At 60.3% G+C, this 20,959-nt stretch overlaps 1 protein-coding gene across 1 annotated transcript in view; it reads left to right on the top strand.

The window, feature by feature from the left end:
- The window catches only part of GBA2 (glucosylceramidase beta 2), a 28,473-nt gene extending 7,955 nt beyond the window's left edge, over positions 1-20,518 (top strand). The window contains exons 6-17 of the mRNA XM_053294798.1: positions 11,826-11,928; positions 12,035-12,188; positions 13,527-13,652; positions 13,907-14,082; positions 14,231-14,335; positions 14,598-14,705; positions 17,073-17,224; positions 17,329-17,435; positions 18,775-18,917; positions 19,098-19,213; positions 19,598-19,789; positions 19,874-20,518. Coding sequence (XP_053150773.1) covers positions 11,826-11,928; positions 12,035-12,188; positions 13,527-13,652; positions 13,907-14,082; positions 14,231-14,335; positions 14,598-14,705; positions 17,073-17,224; positions 17,329-17,435; positions 18,775-18,917; positions 19,098-19,213; positions 19,598-19,789; positions 19,874-20,092 — 1,701 coding nt within the window. The 3' untranslated portion in view covers positions 20,093-20,518. The remainder of the gene's footprint in view (positions 1-11,825; positions 11,929-12,034; positions 12,189-13,526; positions 13,653-13,906; positions 14,083-14,230; positions 14,336-14,597; positions 14,706-17,072; positions 17,225-17,328; positions 17,436-18,774; positions 18,918-19,097; positions 19,214-19,597; positions 19,790-19,873) is intronic.
- The last annotated feature ends 441 nt before the right edge of the window (positions 20,519-20,959 follow it).

The following is a 20,959-nucleotide window of genomic DNA, read 5'->3' as shown; positions in this document are numbered from 1 at the left end:
AGTCCAACCGACGGGTTGCTGTGCCCCAAGGAGTTGGACGCTCCCTAAGGTAGTGGCTCACCCCCCACACACACATCTTTCGAGGGGGACGGAGTTCCTCGATCCCCCCAGGATCATCGTGACCACGGATGCCAGCAAGAGGGGATGGGGAGCACACCGTCGGCACCGGTCAGTCCAGGGCAGGTGGTCGGCGGAGGAACGCCAACACAGCATACACTGGCTAGAACTCAGGGCCATCCGCCTAGCCCTGCGGGAATTTGTCACCTCTCTGCTACATCGCCACGTACTTATCCACACGGACAACACCACGGCGAAGGCTCACGTAAATTGTCAAGGGGGGGTACCAGGTCCGGGCCCCTCCAGGCGGAGACAGCACTACTGTTCCTCTGGGCAGAACGCCGTGTGGAAGAATTGAGGGCTCACCACGTCCAGGGCGACCTGAATACAATAGCGGACCGGTTGAGCCACTCGGACTTCCTACCAGGGGAATGGTGCCCGAACCCGAAAACCTCCTCGTTGTGAAGCGCTTCGGCCTGCCAGTGGTGGACCTGTTTGCGACCCCAGCGAACACGCAGCTGCCACGCTGCTTCACGAGATTTCCCTGCCGACAGGCGGGAGCAGTGGACGCCCTCTCAGCGCCATGGCCCCTGGGTCGCTTCTGCGCATTTCCTCCCTCCCACCCCCCTCCTGGCAAGGGTCCTGCGCAGAGTCAAGCTGCTTCAATCCCGGCTCATCCTGGTGGCCCCGTACTGGCCACGGAGGCCACGGTTCGCAGAGATCGACAACCTCACCTCCCACCTGCTGCCCCCCGTCACGCCAGATCTCCTGCAACAAGGCCCAGACTCTCATCCCGATCCAGGCTGGTTAAAGCTAGCCACCTGGAAACTGAGCAGCGCCTCCTGAAGCACCATGGACGCTCGACACCATCCTGAACACCATGCTAGCTTCCAGACGCCCTTCCGCTAACCAAATATATCAGTCTGTGTGGAGGGCCTTCCTCCGCCGGTCGGACCACCACGGGGTGCCAAGAGGGTCCGCCTCCATGTCTCACTTGCTACAGTTCCTACAAGACGGTTTGGAGAAGGGTCTCTCGGCGATCCCTCTGAAACGCCAAGCCTTCTCCCTCGTGGGTCTCATTGCAGGTACCTCTAAGAGAGCTGGCCGTAGTCGCCACCCACACCTCAGACGTTCCCTGCAGGGTGCTACTCTCCTGTCCCCGCCGGTGGTCCACTGTTTCCCCACCTGGAAGCTGCATACCGTTCTCCAGGCCCTTCAGGGCCCCCCCGCGTCGAGCCATTGTCTTCTCTTCCCCTGCGGATACTATCACTCAAACTTGCATTGCTAGTGGCCATCACCTCTGCACGCAAGGTGTCTGAGCTCAGGGCTCTGTCCGTACCCAAAAACCTCGGTATCTTCTCGGAAGACTCGGTTAAGCTCATCCAGAAAAGGTAGCATTCCCCTTTTCACAGGTCCCAGGACGTCGTGCTACCTTCCTTTTGCCTGCACCCGCTTCCCCCGGCGGAAGAGGCGTGGCATGAGCACGAGGTCCGCAGATGTCTCACAATCTACATCAGGCGGACCAAGCACATTAGAACCTCTGAGTTCCCCTTTGTTTCCTTTCTCCTTGCACTGGAGAAATGCTCCATTTTACCCTTTGTAGAGAAGCTCTGGAACTGGTCTTCGCTATTTTTCAAGCGAGGGCTACATTGGCCCCTTTCTCCATGGGTCAGCCCCCCCCCCCCGTGTTTCCTTTCTCCATGGGTCGGCCAGTGACACCCGCCACCATAGCTAGGTGGCTTAAGGCCTGTAGATCTCTGGCATATGGATCACAAGGCCTCAGGGCTCCGACTATGGTTCTCGCCCATTCCTCTAGGTCAGCGGCCCCGTCAGCGGCTCTTTCCACTACCGCTCCCGTCCAGGACATCTGCCGAGCGGCGACCTGGTGGGCTCCCTCTGCCATTGCCAGACACGGTAAACGCGATGTGTTTGCATCTGCACAGGCGGCGTTCGGGAGGAGAGTCCTCCAGCAGGTGCTCCCTGCACGGTAGTAGCTGGTGCCCTCCCTCTTGGGACCCAGAGCTTTGGTAAGTCCCCTCTATGAGACGCCCTCGGACCCAGAGCAGCAGCGAACGGAGCATTGGTGACTCACCGTGAAGGCGCCTTCTGGCTGCGGGGTCCAAGGGCGTCTCGACCCACCCTTCGTGCCAGCTCCCACCGTCCAGAAATCCGTTAGTGTACATTTTCTGCCAAGTGATTACTGTAACGTTGGCCTAGTTAGTTCTTGGCCGTGTCTGTTTGACGTGGTTTTTGCACATGGTTTACCAGGGGCTAGCTGCGCATCGCTGTGCCTGTCGCTTCTGGTACTAAAAGAACTGGGGAGGGGCTTCCTCCTCCCGAACTTAAACGCTAACTAATTTGCATAGTCCGGCCTTGGAGTCATGTGGGGGAAGATAACCCATCTGTGAGCCGCCCTGGGACCCTGCAGCAAGAAGGAGCCTTCACGATGAGTCACCAATGCTCCGATCTCTACAGAAAAGGATCTTTGGGGCCAGGGGAGCCCTGGGGGGAGCCGTAGCTGCACCCAGGCAGCAGCATGTGCTGGTAGCTCGCTGCGTGGGGACAGCTGGGGGGACGGGCAAGCTAGCAAGTGTGCGCGGATGGGGTCTGAGCTGTCGGTGACGGACCAGGAGAGGGATCTTGGGGTCATGGTGGTCAAGAACTCGTTGGAAGTGTCAACTCAATGTGTGGCTGCTGTGAAAAAGGCCAATTCCATGCTAGGGATCATTAGGAAGGGGACTGGAAATAAAATGGCTAATATTATCATGCCCTTATACAAATCAATGGTGCAGCCACATCTGGAGTACTGCTTACAGTTCTGGTCACCGTATCTTAAGAAGCAGATTGTAGAACTGGAAAAGGTGCAGAAGAGGGCAGCCAAGATGATCAGGGGCCTAGAGCGCCTTCCTTATGAGGCAAGGCTACAAGACCTGGGGCTATTTAGTTTAGAAAAAAGACGACTGCAGGGAGACATGATAGAGGTCTATAAAGCCATGCATGGTGTGGAGAGAGAGAAATTCTTCTCCCTCTCCCATCACACGAGAACCAGGGGTCATCCCATGAAGTTGATTGCTGGGAAAGCTAGGGCCAACAAACGGAAGTACTTTTTCACACAACACATCATCAACTTGTGGAATTCTCTGCCATAAGATGTGGCGACAGCCAACAACCTGGATGGCTTGAAGAGGGGTTTGGATAACTTCATGGTCTAGTAGTGGCTACTAGTCGGAAGGCTAAAGGCCAGTCTCCAAGGCAGGATGCCTCTGAATACCAGTTGCAGGGGAGCAACAGCAGGAGAGAGCGCATGCACACACCTCTTGCCTGTGGGCTCCCCAGAGGCGGCATCTGGCGGGCCACTGTGCGAAACAGGATGCTGGACTAGATGGGCCTCCTTGGGCCTGATCCAGCAGGGCTGTTCTTATGTTACATTCTTAGCAATAACGGTGCCAGAAGCCCAAGAGGAGGAGAAGGCAGCAGCTGCCTCAAGCCCATAACCGCCCGACCCATGCAGCAGCTCCCTGAGCACCCAGCCGCAAGAGCAGACCAAAGACAGACACGCCATGGATATCTTGCTGTGTCCTCCTCCTGAAAGCCCCTTTCCTTCACTCGTGGGCAAGGGGACGCGGGCGTGAGCCGTGGATCTCCCTCCCACGGGAAAAGGCAGGGAGGGCTCCCGACAAGCCTGTAGGAGCGCGCCAGGGAGGGGCCCGCGTTGCTCCCCTGTGCTCTTTGGCCTGGCCCTCCAGCAGCTCCCCCCCCCCGTCCCCACATGGCTCCCCCCCTGGCAGCCCATGAGGATGAAAGCAAAACACAAGCAAGGGCAGTCACGGAATCAACCAAGCGAAAAAGGGGGGTGGGGAATCCCACCGAGACTACGGCAAACATATATCAGAACAGTATAAAGCAGCCAAACAGTGGAAATGTATATTGACCAACAATGGACCAATAGTTAAATAATCTCTAATTACTGACACTAATGAACAACAAATCATTAAACCAACATGAACACTTCAACATGAAACAAGAATAATGATGTGTACAATACTACTCGAGCCAGCACATGATGCAACAATATGAACACGTACAATGACAGCCAGGGGCTTCCGGAGGAGGTGGGGCTGCTCAGCGCGGTGGGCGGGGAGGTTCCGTGTCGTCCGTTCCAAATGACCCAGAAAGCCTCCGTGGGGTGTAGAAGTCGTCACCCGCAGACTTGACCCCCTCCTGCCCTTTCAGGAGAATACCGACGGAACCTGTAAAGATGGAGCTGAGCAGGGCAGAAAAGGGGGAGGATACCACCCGAGCACGGGGGGGGGGGCGCGTGATGTGGGACGGGGGGGGAGGACAGCGGCCACGCTCCCTCCATCCAGGGGAGGCCACAGCTGGCAGATCCGCCGAAGGGGCTAAAAGGAGCTTCCTGCGGCATGCTGAGTGCAGCCCCACCAGATTCTTCTGCTGTCAGTGAGGGCACCTGCCCCCTCCCCTCGAGGGCCCCGCCTGGAGATCAGGAGCCGGTTGGCTCTCAGGAGGGCCCTGTGTGTGGGGTGAGAAGGGGGGTCGAGGGCAGCAGGCTGCCTGCACCTCCCGCTGCTCTGTTGCAGGGCTGGGGGGGAGCTCCCCGAGATCCAGCCGGCGTTGCATGGGGCGTGTGGGAGAGCCACCCTCTGCCCAAGCAGGCGCCTTGCCAGGGACCGCAGCAACCGGCAGGCCCCAGACCGGAGCGCGTGGCCTGCGGGAGGGCTAGGGTTGTGTCTCCCCCCCCCGAGAGGGCCGTGCCCCTCCCTTCGCTGTGGGGAGCAGCGTCATTGTGGTTCTGCGTCGTGTGGCCAGGCTGTGGTCCAGCAGGCCCGCTGGCCAGCAAGAGCAGGGGTGGGAGTGAAGGGCCCGTCCTGGGTCGCCAGGATGGCTCCTCTGTGGAGAACGTGGCCTCTGGCTGTTGGGGGGGGGAGGGAGGGAGGGGTGCTCAGCCGAGGCACCACTGTCCAGACTGGGGCTTGGCGTGGAGGAGTCGTTTGTTTGTTTTTACACTTAGATCCCGCTCTTCCTCCAAGGAGCCCAGAGCGGTGTACTCCATACTTGAGTTTCTCTTTCACAACAACCCTGCGAAGTAGGCTAGGCTGAGAGAGAAGTGACTGGCCCAGAGTCACCCAGCAAGTCTCATGAGGCTGAAGGGGGATTGGAACTCGGGTCTCCCCGGTCCTAGTCCAGCACTCTCACCACCACGCCACGCTGGCTCTGCAGAGTTCTCCAGAGGCATCGGTCCTGCAGTGGCTCTGAGCAGCCCAGTGTGGTCAGAGCAGCAGGCTGGCCTGGGCTCAGAGCTGCCCCCTTTCTGGCACAGAGTGCCTTTGCTTTAGGGCTGGGAAATGGCTCCCAGTGCCTACCCACAACCTGCTTCCTGGTCACCCCACCCCACTGGCTCTAGTCCTGTCCTCGGGAGCAACAGCAAAGACGTGGGCCATTCCTCCTCCTCCTGTGACAGCCCTTCAGATATTTGAAGACGGCTCTCTTAATTCTCCTGTGTCGTCTTTGCCTGCCTCTGTACCTGTTCCAGGTCGTCAATGTTCTACTTTAAACGGCATTCCACTTAAAACTGGTATTCCAAGTGAGATCTGACCAGTGCAGAACAGAGTGAAGAATTATACTTGGGATCTGAATACCATGCTTTGGTTAATGCAGCTCAAGATTGCATTGGCTTTTTAAGCTGCAGCTTCACACTGCTGGCTCTTGTGCAACTTATCTACTAAGACACCTAGATCCTTTTTACATGTACTGCTGCAATTCATTCTGTACTTGTGGAATTAGATTTTCTTACCTAATGCAGGACTTTCCATTTATCTTTGTTGAACTTCATCTGATTCATTCGTTGGTGCAATGTTCAAGCTTGTCCAGATCAAACTTGATTCTGTCTTCCGAGGTGTTAGCTCTCTCCCCACACCACCTTCATGTTCTCTGCAGATTTGATAAGCATCCCCTCTACTTCCTCCTCCAAGTAATTTGTGGAAAATGTTGAAGAGCGGGATAGGGCCCAGGCAAGAGCTGAAAGGGGCATGCCCCCTCTCCTACTGCTACTCCCCTGCAACTGGTGTTTAGAGGCATCCTGCCTCTGAGGCTGCAGGTGGTCTATAGCCCTAGATAGACCTCTCCTCCATGAAGTTATCTAAACCCCTCTTAAAGCCATCCAGGTTGTTGTCTGGATGTCACCACATCTTGTGGCAGAGAATTCCATAGGTTGATTATACATTGTGTAAAAAAGTACTTCCTTTTGTCGGTCCTAAATTTCTTGGCAATCAGTTTCATGGGATGACTGCTGCTCTAGTGTTATTCGAGAGAGAGAAGAATTTCTCTCTATCCACTTTCTCCACACCATGCATGATTTTATAGACCTTTATCATATTGCTCCTCCGTCTTCTTTTTTTCCCTAAACTAAAAAGCCCCAAGTGGTGTCGCCTTGCCTTGTAAGTGAGATGCTTTTAGCTAAATGTTCCCTCATTCTCTGTAGCAAATTACAGCCTTTCTCTTAGAGCAAGCTCACGTGAGGGAAAGAAATGCTGAATCATCCCTGTTGAGTTGCCTTGCTAGGCTTCTCCTAAAACTATTCTATATTCCCGGTAGGTTTAAAATTCTGCCACCATCACCCCTTTTGTCTACAGAAACTCTCTGGGCTGGGGGTTGGATAATCCCAGATAAAACTCTCTTAATTTGGCTCTTGGACTAGTACAAAAATCTCCCACATGCAAGCCTACATATGGTGAGAAAACTGATCGCTGCTGAATGTTTGTGGATGTGTTTGCACCAGACAAATTCCCCTTCCCCCTCCCCCTTTTCCTGAGTTAAAAACCAACATGGAGAGGCTTGTTTAAAAAAAAAAGGATCAAGAAAAGTTTTCTTCAATTACTACAGACTACTTCCATCTAAGCTTTTCTCAGCTTTTAGATACAACTAAAAATACTTAGTAGGGTTAAAAGAAATAGGTTATCTTAATTCATGCTTAAATGTTTACAGAGGCTTTTGCAGTGCTGTAGGTATATTGAGTGTAGGCTAGTGTTTCTTATTTCAATTACTCTGAGAGTAAACTACAACAATGTAGTATCCAGAATATACAGAGCACACACACCAAAGAAATATAACATCCCTAATGCAAAGGCTGACTTAACAAATTTCCCTAGACTAAACTTCCCTTTCCTTGATTGAACTCACCAAACTCCTGATGAGACTTAAAGCCTCCTGTAATCCTGTCTTCTCAGGCTTTACAGTTATCCTCCTGCAGCCAACCACCATGGCCACATGTCCTCCTGTGCACCTCTAGCCTAGCTTCTCCCCAAGAAAGAACTCCCTTCTTCCTGGCAACAGCTCTCTAGGTCCCACCCACCCAGTGTGCTGATTAGCTGAGCCCTGGAGTTCACCAGCCTCTCAGTCAAGACAGGGTTCACTTCCTGTTAACTCTTTAGAGGGAGGGGAGGCTGGTCACTACACTCTCTCTTTGCCTCCCTTATTGTCTCCTTGCTTTTCTTTTGCCAGAGTTTGTGTTCCTTTCTGTTCTCTTCATTTGGACAGGCCTTCCAGTTTCTGAAGGAAGTATTCTTCTACTTCGTAACTTCCTTGACTTTACCTGTTAGCTATGCCAGCATCCTCCTGGTCTTGGTGGTACCTTTCCTCCTTTTTGGTATACATTCGAACTGGGCTTTTATTGTGGTTTTAAGTAAACTCCATGCATTCTGGAGATAGTGATTCTCCAGATTATCCCTTTCAGTTTTCACCAAACTCCTCATTTTAGAGAAGTTTCCACTTCTGAAATTAAAAGTGTCTGTGTTAGACTTCCTTGGCAATTCCCTCCTTGAATATATGTTGAATTTGACATCACAAAATGGTCACTGTTCCCCAAAGGTTCCACGATACTGACATCTCACACCAGGTCCTGGGCACCACTCAGGATTAAGGCCAAAGTCACCACCTCTCTGGTTGGTTCCATGACCAACTGTTCAAGGGCACAATCATTCAGCATGTCTAGAAATTTGATCTCTTTGTCATTACTGGACTGTGAATTTACTCAGTCTATTATTATTATTATTATTTTTACATTTATATCTCGCTCTTCCTCCAAGGAGCCCAGAGCGATGTACTACATACTTGAGTTTCTCTTTCACAACAACCCTGTGAAGTAGGTTAGGCTGAGAGAGAAGTGACTGGCCCAGAGTCACCCAGCTAGTTTCATGGCTGAATGGGGATTTGAACTCGGGTCTCCCCGGTCCTAGTCCAGCACTCTAACCACTACACCACACTGGCTCTTGTGGGTAATTGAAGGTCACCCATGATTAGAGCCCTGCCTCTCCTTGACCCCCTCCCTGATTTCCTGCTGCAACTCTCAGTCACTGTCAGCGCTTTGATCCGGAGGGCGATAGCACGTCCCCAGGAGCACGTTCCCGTCCAGGCCTTGTCTTGTCACCCACAGGGTTTCTGTGGAGGACTCGGGTCTTTGTTGGTTTTCTGGCTTGTGAGCTTCTATCCCTTCTTTAACACACAGTGCTACTCCACCTCCAAGGCGCCCCTCCCTGTCCTTTCCGTAGAGCTTGTATCCAGGAATAACCGTGTCCCACTGGTTCTCGCCGTCCCACCAGGTTTCCGTTATGCCCACTAGATCTGTGTTTTTTCACTAGCAAGCAAGCATTCCAGCTCGCCCATCTTGGCTTGGAGGCTTCTGGTATTGTAAGCATCTGTATGCTAGATCTTCCTCTTGGCCATTTGATCTCTTGGACCAGCTAGCACATCCTTCTGCCTGCTTTTTATCAGGTTCTACCCTGTCCTTTTCTGGTTTATCTGAGGCGTTTACAGCCTCGCACCTTAAGGGATGGCATTTGCCGAACCGGATACTGCCCAGCTCCTGTTGGCTGTTTCAAAAGCAGGTCAGACTTTTCTGATGTTAAGTGCCAGCAGTCTGGTTCCATCTTGGTTCAAGTGGAGCACGTCCCTTCTGTACAGGCCTTGCTTGCCCCAAAATGTGTCCCAGTAACTAACAAATCTAAACCCCTCTTACCGGCAATACCGTCTCATCCTCACATTGAGACCCTTCAGCTCTGCCGGTCTCACTGACCCTGCATGAGGTACTGGTAGCATTTCTGAGAATGCTACCTTGGGGGTCCTGGACGTCAATCTGCTACCTAGCATTCTAATTTTGGTTCCCAGGACTTCCCAACTACATTTCCCAGTATCATTGGTGCTGACGTGCAGCACAGCAGCTGGCTCCTCCCCACCACTGCCTAACATCGCCGCGTGATGTCCACAACCTTCGCACCAGGCAGGCAAGTCACCATGCGGTCTACACGCGGGTCACAAACCCATCTCTCTATACCTCTAATGATTGAATCGCCCACTACAAGGAGGCCCCCACCCCGCCAGAGGAGTATCCCCAGTGCGAGAGGGTATGGGCTCATCATCAACAAGGTGTCCCTTCTAAGGGAGCATTTCCTGCTTTCTCAGAACTGTGTCTTCCTTCCCCAAGACCTACATTCTCCCTGACAGCAGAGGAGCCATCTGCCTTGGAGTGGGATGCCTCCACCCCATCCCTGAAGGTCTCGTCCACATGCCTCTCTGGCTCTCTGAGGTTCTCCAGATCCACCACCTTGGTCTTGAGGGAATGAACTTGTTCCCTGAGAGCCAGGAGCTCCTTGCACTGAGCACATACCCATGACTTCTGCCCATCGAGCAGATAGTCATACCGGCAACACTCAATGAGGATATTGTCAGAAGCTTCGTCAAATGCTGTGCTGAGATCAAGATGCAGAATGCCCAGGACTTCGTTGTGATCTGTTAACTAGTGACTGTATCAAAGAAAGACTAGGTTGTCGTGACTTATTCTTGACAAACCCAGTAATGCTAGTAATTGTCTGCCAATCTTGTTCGTTTCAGCCCAGTTTTTCACTCTGGATTTTTTTCTGTGGTTTGAGTTATTATTCCCAGGTTGGTTGTCTGCAAATCTTGAAGATTCCCTCCACCCATCCGCCCAAATCATTGATAAAAAAGTTGAAAAGTGCTGGGCCCAGAGCACTGCCCTGTGGCGCCACACCGCTAGTCACGAATCCACCAGGTGGTGGTGCTCTCCAGCCTGCATGTGGCCAGTTGGTTGACCCATATTTCATGGGGAGCTTTGCATATGCTGTGCTAGAACCAAGAGGCAGGGCACCGCCAGTGTCAGTAGCCTGGTCAAAACAGGAGACGTGATGAGCTTGGCAGAATTGATTCTCGATCGCCGGCCACCCGCCTTGGATGCAACTTCTGCAGCTCTCTCAAGAGCTGAGAACCCGCCGACCTCTCGCCCCCGAGTCTTGCCCAAGCCCCGCAGGGCGCCACGCTCCCTGGGCAGTGGCACACACCCACACACACTCGGGTGGCCGGGCGGCCAAACTCCCACGCCTGCACCGACTTCCGCCCGCAAGGAAAGAGGGGTGGGAAAGAGAGGCCCCCAGTTGGAGGCGCTGCCTTCTCTACACCACTCGTGCCCTGATCAAATGTTCCCTTCTCAACCCTGAGCTGCAGTCCCGACCCCTCGCCCATCGTTTTGCTTTAAGGAGGTTGCACACAGTCCCCCTTGGGGGAGAAGAGGGAGGTTCCAGTGGGGCTGAGCAGTTCTGCCGTTACTCTTCCACCATCTTTCCTGACTGGTGGGCCTGCCGTTTCCTTCCTCTTCCTCCTACTTTGAACATCCTGGGGGAAGCCCTTTTTGTTACCCTTGGCTGTCAGGCAGTGGTCACTCAGGGGCGCAAGTCTAAAGCCAGGACTGGGAGAGCTGGGAGCCTGCCAGGAGCCAAGATCCAGGGACTCGCCAGGAGGCGGGAGCAAGCCAAGGCCAGTGGCATCCACAGTCAGGAGGCTCAGGGGCTTGAGCAGGGCGTGGGGAGTCAGGAGCAAGCCAGAGGTGATGCAGGCAGGCGGGAGTAGCCGCAAGCGGGGACATGAGGGGCCTGGGTGCTGAGGCAAGGCCTGCCTCCGCCAGCTGCTGCTCTTGGGGGGGGCGGGCGGGGGTCGTGCTTGCCCTTAAGGATCAGGTTGGCTGCTTGGAGGTGCTGCTTGCTTGGTAGCCATCCAAGGTGGCCTTAGAATGACATTTACTAGCTTTAATGGCTCACCAACGGCACCCTCTCCTGGAGAAATATGATGTTGCTGCAGTTCTCTCTGTACTGGTTCCCTCCAGATTAGACTGCTGTAATAGACTCTGCATGGGGCTGCCCTTGGAAAGCAAAGGACACCGAATGCCACAGCTCAGCACCATATCGCCCTGATGCTGCATAGCTGCCTGCTTGTTTCTGAGCTCCACTTGAGGTGCTGGTGATGGCCCTCGGAGCCCTGGCAGGTTGCCTGGTGGCCCAAGGCATCCCCTGGCTTGGGCGTCTCCCAGGTGCCAGGCCATTTGGGGGGGGGGGGACAGACTCTGTAGCGCCCCTTCCCTCCGAGGACTCTTCATTGGTTCCTTTGGGTGGGCAGTGGAGACAGGCCTTTCCATGTTGTGTTTTGTGTGGGGGGGTCTTCTAGTTTGCTTTTTGTTCTCAGTTGATGGTTCTCGGTGTACTGTTGGTGTCCACCCCCTTTGGCTGCCTGTAAAGCGGTCCATGGGGTGGACTTGGAGATGGGAGCCCTCCTGGCTTCTTAGAAGCCCTGTGAAGTCGCCTCTTGTCCACCAAGCCGGGGAGGGGGCTGGGCTTCTCAGGGTGGGGTCTCTGCTAGCAGGCACGAGGAACGGGCATGCACCCCTCCCCTTCCCCCTCTGCTCTCTCTAGGCTGGCACCACGGTGTCTCACCTCACCGCCTTCAACCCTGCCGGCTCTGGGCAAGACGTGTGGCTCGACCTGCTGGAGGATGGCAGGCTGGCCTCCCCCCCAGGTGAGGCCAGGCTGTGGGCGGGCTGTGCTGGGGGGACTGAGAGGGGCTCTGCTCTCTGGCTCCCCACCACCACCACCACCACCACCGCCGCCTGCTTGTCTTGCAGGGAAGAGCTTGCCTACTCCAAAGGGAAAGGCTTGTGCGGCCGCAGTGTGTGCCAGCTGCGTGGTGCCAGGCCACGGGCACCGGGCGCTGGAGTTTGGCTTGGCTTGGGATATGCCGCGCATCCGCTTTGGCTCCAAGGAGAAGGAGCACCACAGGTGGGTGGGGCGGAGCCGGGCCTCCTCCTCTCGCAGAAGGGCTCCTGGCTGGTGAGCTCAGGGCGGGCTTGCCCAGGGGCTGCTGCAGGGGGCTGGAGCAGCTCCATCCATCCAGGCGGGGGAAGGCGGGCGGCCGTGTGCTGGGAGCTGGAGGCCCGTCTCTCCCTCGGCTCCTTGGATTTCCCCTCCGGGGATGCCCGTGCTGTCTTTCCCAACGGGCAGCGGACTAGAGCCAGCCAGTGCCTGCCTCAGTGGCCGAGATCAGGGGCGGGGGGCCTGGCCTGGCCTGGCCTGGCCTGGGGAGAGAGGGAGGGCCGTGCGGGCTGCCTGTGGGCAGGGCTGGGGGACCAGGAGCCCCCTCCGCCTTCTCTGCAGCCAGCCTTGAGCGGCTCCTGGATTGTGGCGTGGAAACCTCCTCAGCAGGGGCCTCGGGGAGGGAGGGGGGTCGCTCCGTGGCCAAGCACCCGCTTCCCTCCCAGCAGCTCCCTGCCGCTGAAGAGCCTGGCGAGCTGCTGACGGCCAGTGCGGGCGCTTTCTTCTTAGCAGCCACGTGGCGTGGCCTCTTGTCCACCGAGCTGGGACTGAGAGGAGCTGGCCCCTGGCTCCCTCCCTCCCCAGCAGCAGCAGCAGCATCTCTGGGGAGGGCTGGGGAAGCTCCTTGCCGCCCAACACCACTGGCCGCAGGTCTGGCCCCAAAGCAGGCCGCCTTCGTGTCGCTTGCCAGGGGGGCGTCCTTCCCCCGTCCTTGGGCCCCCCCCCCCTGCCGCCGCCCTGGCTCTCCTGGCCGTCCCCATCTCAGCTCCAGGAAATGCTCTCTCCGGACCGTCCATGGTCTGTGCCCAAAGGCTCCTGGCCCCACAGCAAAGCCTGCCTGCTTCCTCCCGGGCAGCGTGAGGCCTGGCGATGGGCTGCCCCCCCAGGAGCCCCCTCCCTTCGCCCTGCTCTTGGTCCAGCACCCGAGAAGAGCTCCGGGGCTTCCCTTTCCCTCCCAGCCTCTCCAGGGGTTCTCCGGGGGGGGGGGAAGCCCTTCCTGTTCCCTCTCTGCCCCACTCACCCCAGGGATTCTAGCAAGGGGGGGGCAGGACCTGGTCCACAGCAGGGCGGGGCTCACCACTGGCCATGCAATCGGCCCCCTCTGCAGCGGAGTGGCACACACACACACACACACACACAGACACACACCCGCCATGACTGGGTGTTCATGGGGAGTGCTGGTCACCTCTTCCAAGGTGGCTGGCTGCAGGGGGGCCGGGGGGGGCCCAGAGCCCAGCCCTGCCCTCCTGGCCAGCGGTGCCCCGTCCCGAGCCCTGCCCGACTGCCCTCCCCTTTCCCTGGCAGGTGGTACACGCGCTTCTTTGGCAGTGAGGGGGACGCCTGCCCGGCCCTCTCCCACCACGCACTCACGCGTTACCAGCAGTGGGAGGAGAAGATCGAGGCCTGGCAGCAGCCCATCCTGGAGAACAGGTGTGCCGGGGGGGGGCAGGGACTCCCTCTGCTTCTGCCACATCCCCAGGCGTGGGCAGCAGGGGCCAGATGGGGGGGCGGGTCGCCGGTGGCCCACGGGAACCTTGGCCCCCTGTCTGCTCAAGGGGCAAGGTCCCCGCTGGGTCAGGCTTCCCTGCCTAGCGAGGGGGCTAGCAGAGCCCCCCCGGGTGCCAGCCTCGCCCTGCCTGGCCTGGGCCTGCGTGCCGACGCTTTTCTCCCCGCCCTCCCTGCAGCGAGCTGCCCCCTTGGTACAAGTCGGCACTCTTCAACGAGCTGTATTTCCTGGCCGACGGCGGGACGCTCTGGCTGGAGCTGCGGCCGGAGGAGCTGGCCTCCCTGGGGGCCGGGCCGGGCCTCTCCCAGCTCCTTCCGGTCCTCCGGGAGTACGGGAGGTTTGCTTACTTGGAAGGTAAAGGCCGGGCCGGGGGGGGCCGGGGCGGGGGGGCTGCTTGAGCAGACAGCCGGGGGGGAGGGGGCATCCCAGGGCCAGAGGCAGGGCTCTTCCTGCCCGCCCCCCCCCGAGAGGCTGCCTTCTTGCTGCTGTCCTCCCCCCGCAGGCCAGGAGTACCGGATGTACAACACCTACGACGTCCACTTCTACGCCTCCTTTGCGCTCGCCATGTTGTGGCCCAAGCTGGAGCTCAGCCTGCAGTACGACATGGGTGGGTGAGCCCCCCCCCCCCCCCGCTGCTCCCCACCTTCTGGGGGTCGCCTCTCCTGGGGCCGGCTCCCCAGTCGCTCCTGGGTCGGCCTGCTTGATCTGCTCCTCCTTCCTGCAAATCTTGCATGGTGGTGGGATGTGTCCCCCCCCCCAGCCCAGCTTGCCGCCCTTGCGGAGGGGGCACTCTGGCCCCCCTTGGAGGGGGAGAGGCGGGTCTGCCGAAGAAGGCTTGGGTGGGCCTCACCTCTGACCTGCCCCCCCAGCTGCTGCCGTGCTGAGCGAGGATCCCCGGCCGCGGCTGTACCTGATGAGTGGGCAGACGGCCCAGGTGAAGCTGCGCAACGTGGTGCCGCACGATGTCGGGGAGCCAGGTGAGGAGGAGGAGGAGGAGGAGGAGGCGTCTTCCGCCCCCGCCGGTACAGCCGGCTCCGGCTCCCAGCACCACCCCCACCACCCCCCGGGGCTACTGGGGCAGATGCCCTCCTGTCGGGAGCAGCCCGGGGCCTCTTTGCAACAGGAGAAGGCTGAGGACAGAAGCCGCCCCTCCGTGGCTGAAGCAGAAGCCTGCCCCCTCGGGGGTCCCTCCCTGGCGACGCTGGCCTGCCAGCCCAGGGTGGGTCCTCCTGGCAAGGCGCTCCCTCCCCCCCAGCCCCCCACGGGCGCTTTGCCTTTTCTCCGTGCCCGCTCTAGACAGCTCTCCCCTCTTGGGCCTGAGAGACTTGTCAGCCATGGAAACAGAGGCCATCTAGTCTGACCCTCTGCTCCCCCCCCGGCCCCCCCAAGCAATGGGGCCCATGGCCCAGCTGCCCTCATCTTTAAGAAGCTTCTCCCGATAAGCAAAATCAACTCTCTTGGAACTTCATCCCAATCAATCTAGTCCCGGCTCCTGGGACAAGTTTTTGCCCTCCTCTGTGTAACATCCCTTAAGGGGGTTGAAGCTCTAACATGTATTTAACGTCAACTTTAAAGAATCTAAAATTAGGAAGACGATCGGGACAAAAACTGACCTGAATCATGCTCTCTACTGAAGGTTGGGGGATTGAGGACCGACAAGAGGAAGTCCTTTTTCACACAGCACATGACCTATGGGATTCTCTGCCACAGGCTGTGGTGTGGCTTCAGGAGGGGCTTCGGCAGATTCAGGGTGAACAGGCCTGTCACTGGCGGCTGCAGGAGGCGCGTTCCCGGCTCAGGGACACGAGGCCCCCCAAGGCCAGCTGCGAGGGAGCGGACAGGCCCAGACCTCTTGCCCGGGGGCTCCCCGGGGCCTCTGGTGGGCCACTGGCCTGGAGAGGCCTCCTTGGGCCTGACCCTGCAGCAGGGCTGTTCTGACGTAGCCGCTCCCTCCCATCGCTCCTCACGGGGCTTAGCTCCCTCTGAACCAGCTCGGTCTACACCCCCCTTAAAGTGCCGCGCCCGGAACGGGGCCCCCTCCTTCCCTTTCGGCCTGGCCGGGAGGGGATGAAGTGGCGCGGTGGCAGCGGCGGCTTCTCGTGACGGGGACCCTGGCTTGGCTTTGCCTTGCCTCAGCTGCCTCGGCAGCACGGAGACTTAACATGAGAAGGCCTGCCTGGCCCCAGCGCATGGATGGCACACACTTCCGTGAAGCGGTCCCTGTTTTTTCATGGGAGGAGAGCTGGTCTTGTGGTAGCAAGCACCGCTGAGCAGGACTCATGGGAACGGGAGTCTCCACGTGTGAGCACTGGGAGGTTTCCCCTGGCGGGCTGGGGCCATAGCGCACCGGGAGAACAGCTGCCCGCTGGGGTGCGGAAGGCCCCAGGGAGACTCCCGCCTGCTGCAGCCTGGGAGAAGCCGCTGCCGGTCTGGGCCGACAAGCGTGAGCGAGGCGGGCCCAGGCTCTGACTCGGTGGAGGGCAGCTGCCTGTGGGCCTGCCTTTCCCACCTGCATTGCTGTCACGCCTCAGCGCAGAATGTGGCATTGGTCGCTGTTTCCATTTTGTGAGAAAGGATGCTGGGCTGAAATCACAAGGCCATCCTCTTCTTCTGATGTCGTCACTGTGTCTAGATTTGTTTCACGCGTAAACTTCGTTCCTGCCATCCCTTCATCCAAGGGGCTGGTGATGGGTGGGGTGGGGGTTTTAGATCCCACCCGGTTGGATAAGACGCTCCGAGTCCGGGTGGCCAAGCAGCTGGGAATCCACGGGGTGGCTCCCTTGTCCAGTCCACACTGGGTCAGTTTGCCAACCCAAAGACCTTGGGGGGTTTTGCCAGACGCTTTGCTGAAGTCAAGGCCAGCTGGGTTCACAGCGTTCCTGCAGTCGACTAAGTTAGTAGCCCAATGAAGACAAGAGATGGCAGGATTTATTCCTGACGGTCCTGCTGGATGAAGCCCAAGGCTTAACTCGCCCAGCCCCCTTGCCTGCCCTTGCGCCCCTCCGATGGTCTTCCTGCCCTGAATCTGGCGGTGGCCTCTAGCTGTCCGGGCTAGGAGCCCTTCCTAGACTTCTCCTCCTCCTCCGTGACTTGGACTCGGTCCCTTTGAAAGCCATCCTGGCTGCTGGCCATTGGCACACCCAGTGGCAGAGGATTCCCCAGATGGGTGGTGCGCTGCGTGGTGCCAGGGCTGGCTTCCGCAACCCCTGCACGGCCACCAGGCGTCCACCACACGGGCTGCTGGGCCGCCTGTTCGAGGGACTTCTCTGGCAGCAAAGCCCGCCTGGCTCCTCGGCCACTTCCCCGCCGCCCAGCTCTGCTCCTCTCTCCCCCTCCTCTGCCAGATGACGAGCCGTGGCAGCGTCTCAATGCCTACCTGATCCACGACACGGCCGGCTGGAAGGACCTGAACCTGAAGTTTGTGCTGCAGGTGTACCGGGATTACTGCCTCACCGAGGACTCTGCCTACCTGGGGGACATGTGGCCCGTCTGCCAGGTGAGGGGCCGGGGCCGAGGCCGGGGGGGGGGCAGCCGGCTGGCCCTGGCCGGGGGTCCCTGAGCGCCCTCCATGCCCAGCCCCCTCCCCTCCCCCTCCCACAGGCCGTGATGGACTCGGAGCTGAAGTTCGACACGGACGGCGACGGCCTCATTGAGAACTCCGGCTTTGCTGACCAGACCTACGACGCCTGGGTGGTGACGGGAGCGAGGTGAGGGGGAGCGCCTGGCCCCGCCGGCCCCGTGCTGGGGTTGGCACACTTCTCTGCCCCCCACGGGAGCCTGGCAGCAGCAGCAGGAGCCCCAGCCGCTTGGGCAGGAGGACCTCCGTCTGGAGGTGGCGGCTGCCTTGGGCGGACTTCCCCTTCCTCCCGCTGGGCCCTGTGGGCGGAGAAGCCCCCTTGCGCCTCCCTGGCGGGGCCCCTGCTGCCCGTGCAGACCCGGCCTCCTGAGCCCGCTGGGGGGACAGGCCCGTTGCTCCGAGGGGCTGGGGGCCGGCTCCCTCTGGCACAGCAGGCCCCGGAAGGGGAGCAGCGGCCGAGTCGCTCTCGGAGGCCTCTCTGGCCCTGCCCAGCCGTCGTGGTTCAAGGTGCCTCTCTGCTTAGAGCCGCTCAAACCCAGCGTGCCCCAGATCAGTCCAGTGGGGAGGCAGGAAGCGGCTCCAGTGGGGCCGGAGGCCCAGACCCGGAGCCCTGGCTGGGACCCAGTTGCCAGCCCAGAAGCAGAGGAGGTGATGGGGGGGCCGCGGGGGCCACGTGGCTGGCAGGCAGGGTCTGGGCCCCCCCCTCCCTCCCTCCCTCGCCCTGGGAGGTGGTGGAGACCCCCCTGAAGGTGGGGAGGAGGCCTCTGCCCTGGCAGCCTCCAGTGCTGGGCCCTGAGGGGGCGCCCCCCTCACCCAGTGGCCCGGGGTGTCAAGGTCCTGGAGGAGGCTGGGCCTGCTGTTGGCTCTTGGCTTTCCTGGGGCCTCCTTGGGCCAGAGGCGGCTCCTGACACCCCGGGGAGCCAAGCTCACACACCTGGCGGCTTCCCAGCGCTTTGCAGCAGATGGCGGGGGGGGGGGGGGCCTTGCCGGTGCCTAACCCTAGCCCTTCTGGGGGGGGGCGCAGGAGGCAGGCTGGCAGCAAAGCTCTGGGCAGCTCACCGGCCTGCTTTCCTTCCGCTGCTGGAGGCGGAGGCTGCTCCACTCAGGCCCAGCCCCTTCCCCTGAGAAGTGCCCAGACTGCCTCCCCCCCTGCAAGCGCCAGACTGTATCCTCCTCCGGGCAGGGACTGCACCCTCTTGTGCCTCCCCAGGGCCCTCCTTGAGCTGGCAAAGACAACCCCACCCCCACCCCTCCCTCCTTGCCTGGGGAGGGGGGCAGGAGCCACACCAGGGCCAGCCCGGCCCCCATCCCAGCACTGGGGAGGCTGGGCCCCTGGAGGCAGAGGGTGTCCTGCTTTCAGGCTGGGGGGCTTTTCTTTGCCCCCCAGGAAGACTGGGGGTGGGGCGGGGGGGCTGGTCTGTGCTTGCAGCTGGCTCCCGCCCACCTGCCGCTGCTGCTTTCTTTGGCAGTGCCTACTGCGGGGGCCTCTGGCTGGCAGCCGTCTGCGTGATGTGCCAGATGGCAGAGCTGCTGGGCGCCAGGGAGGCCCTGCAGAAGTACTCGGGCATCCTGGCCAAGGGCACGGAGGCCTTCGAGAGGCTCCTCTGGAATGGTACGTCTGCGGCCGGCGGGGGGGGGGGGCTGCCTTCCTCCGGGGCGAGGGGGGGCCCCAAGCGGCTGGGGCAGGGCTGTTCCCAGCAGGCGCCCGGCCGCCCCCCAGCTCACCTCCCAGCCCCCCCAGCTCACCTCCCAGCCCCCCAGCTCACCTCCCTCCCTCACTCGCTCATCCTAGGGAAATACTACAACTACGACAGCAGCAGCGGCCGCTCCTCGGACAGTGTCATGTCGGACCAGTTGGCCGGCCAGTGGTTCCTGCGGGCCTGTGGGCTGGGCGAGGGGAAGTCTGAGGTGAGCGGCGGGGGGGGGGCCACAGGGAGACCGGCCGCTGGACATGGAGAGCCCGCAGCCCTGGGCAGAGCTCCCCCCAGCTGCCCGCCCCGGTCCCAGCCCGCGTGGTGGGGGGCGGGAGGCGAGGCAGGGCAGGAGCCGGCTCCTCTCCCAGCAGGAGAGCCCCTCTGTCCCGGGCCGGGCCGGGCCGGGCCGGGGGGGGGGGGCGCCTTGCCTTTTCCAGTGGTGAGCCCCTTTGCGGCAGGGAGGGTTTTTGTTGGGAAGTGGGCTGTAGCTGGACGGGAATATGCGGCCACTCTGGACCGACCCCTTTCCAACAAAAGCTCCCCAACCGACCTGCCGCCCTCTTCCCCCCCCCCACGCACCCCCCCCCCCACCCCACAGGTGTTCCCTCGTAGCCACGTGCTGAGTGCGTTGAAGACCATCTTTGAGCTGAACGTCCTGGGCTTCTCGGAGGGGACGATGGGGGCCGTGAACGGGATGCGCCCCAGTGGGGTGCCGGACACCTCCAGCGTCCAGTCGGATGAAGTGTGGGTGGGCGTGGTGTACGCCCTGGCCGCCACCATGATCCAGGAGGTGGGTGACGCGGAGGGCGCTGGCCGGGCGGGCGGGCGGGCGCTGGCCGCGGGGGGTGCTGACGGCCTCCTCCTCTCCCCACAGGGGCTGGTCCAGGAGGGCTTCCGCACCGCCGAGGGCTGCTACCGCACGGTCTGGGAGCGCCTGGGCATGGCCTTCCAGACCCCCGAGGCCTACTGCCAGAGGAGGGTCTTCCGCTCGCTCGCCTACATGCGCCCGCTCAGCATCTGGAGCATGCAGCTGGCCCTGGAGCGCAGGGCCTCCCCGGGGGCCCCTCCTGCCACCAGCGCAGGCAGGCCTTGAGCTCCGGGGAGCCCGGCTGCACAGCCTGGTGCTGGGTCCTGCCCTGCCCTCTCCCCCCCCCCCGGCGGTGTTGGGGCTGGGCCCTGGGCAGGGGCCCACTTGGCTTGTTGCATGAAGACCCCCATCTCCTCCCCTGGGTGTCCGGGAGGGGGAGGGGGCCTGGCATGTCTTGGGGCGCCTGCTGCCCCGCCTGGTGGTGTCTATGACGGATCCTTCCCCAGCCTGGGAGGAGGGGCTCTCTTGGCAAAGGGGGGGGGCTCACGCGATCACAGCCCCCTCCCCAGCCTTTCCCTCTTCTCTTCCCACCCATCCCCACGTTGATTTGCACATGATCTTAATCAAGCTCTGTACAATCTGGATTGCACCGAAGTTATTTTTAGATACGGAGAGATTTTAATTTAAAATAAATTTTGACTGGCACAGAAAGACCACTTTGTTGCCCACTGCCTGGCCCTGGCCCGAAGCTCCCCCTTCCCGGCCCACTCCTGTGGGGCCCCTCTGGGCGGGGGGGGGGGCTGCTGGTACAGGGAGGCCTCCCGTTGGTTTCCCCGCAGAGGGCGGTGCGCCTTCCTCTGGCCGGCTGGCAGGCGCCTGGGGGAGAGCGCCAAGGGCAGGGCAGCCTGCCCCCCTCCGCCTGCCAGGAGCTGCCGAGTCACTGCCAGCAGCCCTGGCCCCACTGGGGGAAGCTGCTGGCCGCCCATCTCTCCCGCTGGGGCAGCGAGCGAGCCTGCTGTCTGGGCCGCCGTGCCCGAGTCGGAGCTGGCAGACGGCCACGCTCGCCCAGGCACCCCGCAGGCGGCGGCAGCCCCGCCCAGCTGGCCCGGCTGCTGACCCCTGCGGCCTTGCGACACCCTTCCCGGCAGCTGC

This window comes from Hemicordylus capensis, chromosome 2, assembly GCF_027244095.1.
Source record: "Hemicordylus capensis ecotype Gifberg chromosome 2, rHemCap1.1.pri, whole genome shotgun sequence".
Lineage (NCBI taxonomy): Eukaryota > Metazoa > Chordata > Lepidosauria > Squamata > Cordylidae > Hemicordylus > Hemicordylus capensis.
This window is presented reverse-complemented; position numbering and strand designations above follow the sequence as displayed.